Source organism: Durio zibethinus, chromosome 17 (genome assembly GCF_047325235.1).
Source record: "Durio zibethinus cultivar Kanyao isolate XHJ-2024 chromosome 17, ASM4732523v1, whole genome shotgun sequence".
NCBI lineage: Eukaryota > Viridiplantae > Streptophyta > Magnoliopsida > Malvales > Malvaceae > Durio > Durio zibethinus.
This window is the reverse complement of record NC_143178.1, coordinates 12439388-12449319: the sequence shown is the minus strand read 5'-3', so window position 1 is coordinate 12449319 and position 9932 is coordinate 12439388. Positions and strand designations below refer to the sequence as shown.

Here is a 9932-nt window from a genome sequence, read left to right as displayed (position 1 = left end):
ATTTCTTTTCACCGCTTAACAGCATTTATAAACAACATTAAAACATTTGATATATTTCGAAAACGCTAGACATTCACGTCTCCGGAGCACATGCCAATGCCGAGTTTGATTCTCTATAAAAATAAGGTAAAATTCGTTTAAGCTTCTTAATGTTTCTCTTCTGATTATCAGCTTAACATAGCAATTTATTTATTTAGTCGAATTCCCTCTGAAAAGGTTGGCAAAGTCAAGTTTCATTGCGGAACAAAGTCAAGTTTTTTTGGTTCCAGGTTCAAACATTTGTACTTGTCCACAAGGTTAAAGTACCTCAAAAACACAAGCACCACAACAGTACCGCCTTAACATCCAATTTGCCTTCATTTGAAAGAAGCCAATAAAGTTTTGAAAACTCATCCGTTACCTGGCTAATCCAAAGAACAAGTACTAACCCAACTTTGATTCATCCTTGATTTCTTCCTGGCTTGTGCTTCACCTTGCACAAAAGGAAAATAATAGAAAAACTCTTGAATCAGTAGTATCATTGAAACATTGTAGCATTACCGCATTACCAATATTTTTGTTTTTATTATTTATCCAGGGAAGTGAAATGAAGTTTGGAGATGTGAACCAGCTCAGATGGTACTCATAATCTTTCAATCCCACATTTGTTCCTAGAGCTAAAGGTGTTTGTCATATGTATACTAGAAGTACAAACCACATTCAGTATGCTTGCACAAGAATGCAAAAGCAATATGCAAGTGCCTATGCTCACCTCTCTCCTTTGCTCTCGACAAATCAATTGCATGCCGTAAATACTTACTAAATATGGATTACAGACTTAATAGTATAAAATACAATGTCTCTATGCTATTGCAGAGACTTTGGGATCCATTTTGACTACATAAACCCATATGAAGCTTATCCAACTCATAAATTATCAACCATTCACTCATTTCCAAACATGTAGTTAGACCTCCTAGTTCTGAACAAATTGAATACACGTCATCTTATTAAATGGGCTGAACTATATATACATTAGTCAGAAAAGCGAGAGATTATATTCAATTAAGAACTGACTGTTTGGTATGAAGAAAAATGGGATGATGCAAGGACTTCATTCAATCAAAATTAAATATTCTATTTACAAATTTACTCTTATCTCCTTTCTTTCCTTCCATTTTCCCTCTCTTGTACGAAACATGAAGAAAAACAAATTCCCTTCATTTTCCTTCCTAGAGGAAGTAGGGTTGTTGAGAGTTCAATTACATGTCATTTTCACCTTACGAGGGACTATTAAAATATTAAACACCTTTCAAACAAAAGAACAATGGATAGGAAGAAAGAGAGGTCAAAAATATCAAGAACAAGCATCAGAGAAGTATTAATGGGATATTACAAGAATATTATAAGAATTTTCTGATTAAGTTTTTGCTAGGCAGACTATGGAACAGAGCATGCTGCAGTTCATGGCGTGTTGTTTCAAGTTTAAAAATTAATCCCATTTCCCAACATTTTTTATTTCAGCAAAATATAGCCTTGGACAAACTTACAGAGTTGCATGTAAAGGTAAAAAAAATTTTAAAAATAAAACCTTTCGTGAAAAGGGAAAAAAAAGGAGAGAAAATACAATATTAGCAGTTATTATAATGCATCTTAAAAAAGAGAAAAAAAAAAAGGAAAAGCATGCATTTTGGATGTGGTTAATTTGCCTGATAGAATTGGACAGTAGACAAACTTACTAGTGGAAAATAAGTTTAAGGTTGTGTAACAGCCCCAAAGTGACCATTTAAAATTCAAAAAAAAAAATGAATATATTTAGTCTCACCGGTTTGGCCCTTCTTGTGGAAATTTATGACTGTAGATAGGAAATTCAAAGAGAAAAGTGGCTTTGAACCATAACGGCAGGTTCCCATACACTGCTTGTGGCAGTGGAACAAGAGGGCTGAAATCAGAAATATAAGACTTAGTAACTTCCGCCTCCTCCTCATACTTCAAGAGATTAAATAGTGGAAGAAAGGATGACTAACCTAGTAGTTTTCTTGTAAATCCTATATGCAGCCACATTACCAAACTTCTTGTCTGCTGACCTCTGTGTGTGTACATTGATGCAATATAACATCAGCATATTTCAAAATTGTGGCAAAATCTTACAATAAAAATTGAAGCAAGGAAAACAAACCTCAAGGATTGGTAGGCCACTAACAAAAAGAAGCAGCAATGTCAGAAAGATTGGCCCAACAATTACAAGCCATTCAGCACCTTCAAGTACAGGAGCAGCAGCCACAAAAAACCCCCAGGAAAGTAAAATCTGGCAAAATATTTGTTATGCATCATTCAGAGAAATTATCATCAAGCAAGGTTGAGGCATCAAAGCTCTAGTGACTCTGATATTGTTAGGTTCAACTCTAGTTTCCCTTTGACCAAAAGAAATATTATGTCATGTCAATGAGACACAGCAAAAGAGATCCCTATCTTATTATTTACAAGCAATATAACCCAAACCCCACATTTCTTAATAAATTGAATCCCATGTCACCTATTTAAGGGAGATGCTACTCAGTCATCTAAGGAAAGGCAAATCCATACCCTGCTATTTTCAGATTAAAGATATCCAACTATTACAACCTACAATTACAGGTGCATTAGAGATGGTACAGAAGCACATAAATGAAGATTCGAGTCTGGTCCTAACTATGTTAAAAGTAAAACCAGGTGTAGATGATGTTAGTTAGGAATGATGTTGAAAAGCAAATAAAATTTCAACATTTTTACTGAAGGTGCACCACAGGGTTTCGGACAGAAGCAGAAAAGATTACACCACACTCTTCCATTCTAGAGGTCTATAACATCTATATGCTCATAGCAATCTGTAAACCAGAAAAACTTAGATAAACCTACCATCCTTTATATCTCAGAATCACACGATTGAACCATAAAACAGAAGCTCATGAGTGGTAGCATGACAGAGTATGGAAGCTAACAAGATTAAAATGAAGTATGCACTTAATCCCACAATCAGTTAGCATTTGGGACATTAAAATAAATCAAGCACAATTAGCTAGAATCTAGGGAAGCATGCAACCAGTTGCATAAGAAAGTCAAAGCTAATTTTCTAACTTTCTTGCTGGTTCCTGGTGAGACATTGGAAAGTCATGATATGATGCTCACATCACCAAAATAGTTTGGATGGCGAGAGTATTTCCATAGTCCAATGTTGCACCACTTTCCTCTGTTTTCTGGAGAATTCTTGAAAGAAAGTTTTTGCTGATCAGCAATAACTTCAACCGACGTACCCACAGACCACATAATCCACCCTATAATGTCTTCAGCCTGAATGGAAGGATCTCTGTCACTCGCATTAACCACTGTTACAGGTAAATTCACAGTCCACACCCAGAGACCCTGAGATGCATCCAAAGATTGAGATGCATTAAAGTTTATTAAATGTCACCACAATAAACAGCAAAGAAATAGTTGTAATCAGAAGGATAATAAGACCTGAACTATATAGAAAACTGCTAATTTCCCCAAATTACCACGCATCTTATCAGAACGTCGATCCTCCCCCCATTGCAAAATTCTGGTCACCAGCATGCCACAAAAGCATAATTATGAATAAGTTTACATAAGACGAATTGTTATGAAAAGCATTCCTTCAACAGTATATAGGCAAATTCTACAACAGTCAGAATCAGTTAAAATAGATGCTATGGAACATTTGCTAATTCAAAGTAGCATGCCAACTAAATGCCTACTGTTTGCCTGATTTTTACTGATATTGAAAGGGACACTTCCAATGCTTGATGTGTTGTGTTAATTCTACCACAACACCAAGTGAATACTGGTCTCTGGATAGTCTAACCCATGAAAATGGAAATAATTATAACAGTAATATTATTGCCTATCAAGTGTAACTCTTACATGAATCTTACAAAATGGGGCATCTTGCATAAATAAAGAAAATTCCATAGAACTGATTATCAACAAGCTATCATTGCTAAGGACTAAATGCAGTGTTAAATCTTGGCCTGAATGACAAGGCCAAAACTTTTGATGCAGTCCATGGCCTTATAGTACATGACAATATGTCCAGCAATAGCCCATAGATACTTGCCCTCACCTCCTCTCTAAATTTTAATCATGCTAAGACAATGTTTTAATCATCATTCATCACTGCTCAGTCTGCTGCTTACTGACAGCCAAACAAAAACTTTCCATACTAGTATTTCTTTTTATTATCTTTTTACCAATTTTATAGAGTTGAGAGATAATCAATGATTTATTTTTTTTATAAATAAATATTATGGTACAGAAATAGATACCTCAAGGTACAAACTAGACAAGAGCATCCAACATTGTCCATTAACAAAAAGTTGAAGTTAGGTTTTACCTAATTAACACTTGCAGTGTGTTTGGATTGAGGGGAGGGGAAGGAAAGGAAAGTAAAGTAAAGGAAACAAAAACCCCCTCCCCTTGTTTGGATAAATTTTTAATGAAAGGGAAAGAGGTGGAAACTAAATAACCTTTGATTTCCCTTGTAAATCCAATTTTTTTAATACCTCAATTTGGAGTAAAAACTAGGAAAAGGAAAGTTGAAATTTTTTTTTTTTATAAAAAGACTATTATATCCATCTTTTTATTAATACTAAAAACCTAATCAAAAAAACCTAAGCAGATCACAATCATCCTATAATTTTTTCAAAGTCATCTCTTTTTTCAAGTAAGTTTCATATATCCCTTCCAATATAAAAACCATTGGTACAGTAGAAATTGAGACCAAATAAGATAGCAAATGTATCATGATCCAAGAGTGCTCTAAAATCACAGGCAATGAAAGATTATAATTGGAAAAAATTATTATAATGAATCATTTCCTTTTTTTTTCACTCTTTATCCAAATAATGGTTGTTAGAATTCTTTTTCTTTCCTTTCTTTTAGTAATTTTAATTATCCAAACAAGAGTTACATGTATCCTTTCCTTTCCTTTAAAAAATTTTCTTTTCCTTTCCTTTCCTTTATTAATATTTATCCAAACATAGTGTTAATGGATAAAGTTGAGTATGGATACACTCTAAAGATATAAACACCAGTTATCTAGCTAACCTTGCAATACACACCAGTGTCTAAAGCCAAACAAGGCACTCAAAGGTGAAAGATATTTCAGCTAAAAAGGATACTTTGATTAAAGAAATAAATATAATTATGTTTTTATGCATGATTGTAATTTTATTGTTCGATCTCATTAAAGTTCATCAAGTTTCTGTTAAAATAAAATTAGACATTTATATATAGGAATTACTTTCAGTCAAAGGTAGTTGCTATAATTATGTCGCATAAGCACAACTGAACGTAGGACAACAAAACCTGTAACTAAAATTTCCATGCTTAGAAATAATGACAACAAGGAAAGCTAGTTAAATTCCCTTTTACGATTTCACAAGCAATAGAAAAAGTGAATCTATGATTGAGTCTTATAAATTGAAGGATAATATTTACAATATGACTCAAAAGTTAAAAGCATCTAGAATTAAGGGAGATCTTAAAAATTGCTGGCCCAAAGTTAGAGAACATTGATCAAAGCATAATTTTAAGCACCTTTACTTTATTTGTTTGATCAATGTCGGACTATTAGAAAATGAAGCTATTATAGATAGGCTCTAAGTCATTGTAAACATGAAGGTAGTCAACAAACGATAAACCATAGATAAACTGTTGATGCTACAAAAGTGAAGATGAAAAAGCTGTATGAGATGACTAAGTCATGTCCATCTAATACCAATAACTGGATCTCCAATAAGCAGCCCATATCTTTTATGGCCTTCAACTTGATAAGGGGCCCTAAATAGAGTTGAAGAATGAAAAACTTCATGAGTTATCCAAAGTGGCTTGGGCAAAATATTTTATTCAGATTATCTGGAAAAAGGATAAATCAAGCTACATAGATAATAACTAAGGATATGTGCATAGAACCAGGTGCATTGCTACACAGAAAGCATTCATGACTTACACAAAAGATTAAATCATCAAATATACAGAAAAAGAAAGATATATAAAATAAGAGTGTTTTTATAAACTTTCATACTATTATACCTTATAACCAGAAATAGTGCCAAGCGTAGGCTCCACGTTACTATAAGAAAAGTCAAGATTACCTGAAAGCAGAGCTGCAAAATCAGCCATAACGAAAATATGTCTACAGAACATTATTCTAGGCAGAAATACACACAGAAGCATCAGATCATCCAGATTCTCAATTGTCACTTAGGACATAAGAAACTAGTGGTATCTAGGAGACATAAAATAATATAAATTTTTTGCTCTTTCATTCATTAACAAAAGAACAAAAAAAGGAAAGGAAAATGTCAAAAAATCTCTGTACCACTCACTATCAAAAACTTGAACCTAGTTCATTTTATTAGAGTTCTGCTTAGCGTTACTTCCTCCCGTAAATGTGCAGACAACTTAATTCAAAGTGTGACATATGAAAATTAAGTTAAAGAAGTTAAATTGTAAAATACAGATAACCCCTAGAGACCTCCAAATGGCTCAAAAAGACCAGCACTATCTTAAAATAAGATATGCATCCCATAGAAGGAACTCTTATCAGTTTAGTCTTATAAACGACAAGTTGTGAACTATGATCATTACTAACAATTTTAGAAGAGCAAGAGCATGCTAAAAATCAACCAAAATTAGAACCGAACTAAATTACCAGGTCAAGATCATTTAAAAGAACTTGTAACAAAACAACTAAACTAATAATGTTTGAGTTAAATCCGTATCAGAATCATAACCTAAGAAAGATTAATATATACATTTCATGCAAACTTTTCCGGTCAATGATTTCAGAAATGCCATAAAAGTTTCTTTGTCAATGTATTTTCATCTTTGAAAGTTAGAGAACGATTCTGAATTACCTGTCGAAAATGCCATGAACCTTTCATTACCAGAGTCAACACAGAAATTACAGCAAAATTCGAGCTTCCTGTGTAAAAAAAAAAAAAAAAAAAGATACCTTTACATAACTTATAAAAGGTAATTGTAAAAAAAAAAAAAAGAATCCAAATGACCCAAAGAAAAACTGTTTTTGCTATATGGAATGGATCTTACCAAAGATTTGAATTCTGCCAAGCTTAGCTCTAAAATAAGAGTGAAAAAGAACATTAAAAGAAGCTAAAGAATGGATTATTTACCTGCAAAATCAGTGACTTTATCAAACTTGAGAAGAACAGTGATTATAAAGAAAAATAACTGATACACCACCTACACAAAACACCAATATAAACCAATAAGTCAATTATAGAGGAAAACAAAAAGGAAACAAAGCAAGAGAAAGAGAAGGAGAAGCAAATAGAAATATACAGTTACTATGGCAGTTAGAGTTATGAAATTGTAGTCTGTAACAGTTCCCATCTTGTTTGATGATTTACAATGGGAGAAGGAGAGACAGAAGAAGCAGCGGATAAGACAGAAGCAGAAGAAAAGAAAATGGGGCTTAGGGTTTTAAAACACGTTTATCAAAACCTAAGAACGGTGTCGTTTAAACGAAGCCAATTAAAAAAGGGGGGATACTAAAGAAATGAAAAAGGCTCTTTTATCATTCTGTTAAAGGTCTATTTTTCATGGAATATGCTCCTGATTCGATTTTTTGTGCCCTTTTCAATTTTGTCCTTATTTATTTTTTTTTACATATTTATTTTCTTCTTTTTTTTTTTTGAAAAATTCTCACATCTCTTTTTACCTATAGATTCAACCAAGAGTTAGAGGATGAAGTTATCTCGTAACAAAATCCACTTGTCAATTGTCATATAATTATCGTATGGAAAAATCTTGTTTGTGCCCTTTTCAATTTTGTCTTTATTTATTATATTTACATATTTATTTTCTTTTTAAAAAAAAAAAATTCTTACTTCTCTTTTTACTTACAGATTCATATGAATTCATAATTTGAATTTTACAAGTTAACCGTTGACGTTTGTACATATTTATGATTTAAAAAACGTGTATATATTTTATATAGAATGATTAATTCTATACATTTTTACAAGAGTATAAGTTTTTATATAGAATGATTAATTTTATAAAAACGAATACGAATTGACGGGGGTGATTAGATGAAGATGAATGGTTTATAGCAATTAATTCAAAAATTAATTTAATTAATTTATATAATTATTTTTATAATAAATAAAATAATAACATTTAGTAAATTTAAATTCAAATTTTAATACATATAATTTTTTTATTTTAAAACTATAATTTTCTTTTAAAAAATATTACATTACAATTATTTAATTTTAAGTGAAAAATAAATGAGAAAATATGAATAATTGGTAAGTTAAAAATATATTATAACATTGTTATAAGGTGAAGCGAAGTATGAAATTCACATGGATTAACTTTTTTTCGCTTTAATGATGTTCATAATTTTGTTCATTTGATTCATATTATTATTTTTAAAAATTAATATCTAATAAATTTAAAAATTAAAAACTTTTGGATTAACTAAGAATAGGATTTCATAAGGGTGGTGCACTAAAGGTGTCATTAAAATTTGATTGTTATCAATAAAAAAATGTTATAATCTCTTTTTTTCTCTCTCTCTAACTCTACCCAAAGCAAAATTTTTATTTCTTCTTTCTCATTTCTCAACCTTCTCTCTAACAACAAAAATAAAAATTAAAACTTAAATAATATTCTTTCTCTCCTTTTTGTTTGAGAGAGAATAGAAAGAGAAAGTCACCAAAAAAAAAAAGAGGCAATAGATCAAAATCTCCTATTTCTTTTAAACTCTTTTTAATGTTGTTACAAAAACACTCACTTTGTCGATTTATCCATTTTCTTTAATTTTTTGGTGAATTTTTTTTTTTATGTTTGGATGCTAAGAAAATGTGATTAAATAGAGGAAAATAATGGGTCAAGTTTGACAGGTATTTTTTTATTTTTGGTCGATTTTAAAGTGTTTAGATGCTGAGAATGTAAATCTTTTTTTTTTTACCTCACAGCTACATTCAAACACCAACAAATTTTTAGACAATTTCTGCAAACATCAACACATTTCAAAAAAAATTTTCTTTTTTTTTCTTCCTTCTCTTATGATGGGTGTTTCTATTTTTGTTTTTTGCTTGCTTTGATTGTCTTTTAAAGTTTCAAACAACTGCAAAAAGTCCAAACCAATTTGAAGTTTGTTAATTGTTTCTTTCATCGAGTTGTTCTAGGTTTTTTTTTTCTTGGGATGGAGGTGAAAAACTGTGAATTTGGTGATTCAATCACCAAAATGGGTCCTTTGAACTGTGGTGTCAGAACTGAGATCAATATTTCGACGTAGTTTGAGTTAGTTAAAGAAGTTGTTTCTCAACTCGATGGAATCAATTATTAGAAATCTTTTCCATAAAATCTCATCCTTGAAACTGAGGTTTAATTTCTACACCTAAAAAAATTGATTTTTTACTTCTAGGACTATTTTGACTTTGAGATATGTTGATGGCTTTCATGGATTGCCAATGTAATTAATGTTTTATTCGTTTGAGTTGGTGGATTTATTTTTTCTTTTCTTAATGAAAATTTATGTTCTATAATAAATAAATTTCATTCTCTTTTTTTTTTTTGTTGAACACCAAAAAATGTAAATTTTTTATTTTAATCGAATGTAAAAAAATATGGTTTATCTTTTTTTTTAATTCATTTAAGTTTTAGATTCACTATTTTCATTCGATTAAAATATGCGTGTATCAAATTATCATTATAAAATTTTAAATTAAACTAATAAAAAAATGTTTAATCTTTTATTCAATTAAATTAAAGATAATATCATTAATTAAAAAATACTCAACCGTTAAATTCTAAATTAAGTCTCTAATTTTTTATATTTTAAAAACATTGCACAATAATTTCGTTATAAATATTTTTAAATACATTTTTTAATATACACAACTAAATTATCTTTATTTCTC

At 30.7% G+C, this 9932-nt stretch overlaps 1 protein-coding gene across 2 annotated transcripts; it reads right to left on the bottom strand.

Moving 5' to 3' along the window:
- Positions 1-217: 217 nt before the first annotated feature.
- Positions 218-7454, bottom strand: LOC111282098 (uncharacterized). 2 transcript variants are annotated; one of them, XM_022870057.2, is made up of 10 exons: positions 7342-7454; positions 7173-7242; positions 6897-6964; positions 6070-6131; positions 3478-3559; positions 3148-3381; positions 2159-2287; positions 2007-2068; positions 1805-1921; positions 218-472 (listed from the first exon to the last, which is right to left on the bottom strand). In XM_022870057.2, the coding sequence occupies exons 1-10, from the start codon at positions 7390-7392 to the stop codon at positions 469-471; spliced, it is 879 nt and encodes a 292-aa protein (XP_022725792.2). In that variant the 5' UTR covers positions 7393-7454; the 3' UTR covers positions 218-468. The 2 variants fall into 2 exon arrangements, with proteins under 2 accessions (XP_022725792.2, XP_022725784.2); XM_022870049.2 differs by having other exon boundaries at positions 218-466.
- Between the last annotated feature and the right edge of the window lie 2478 nt (positions 7455-9932).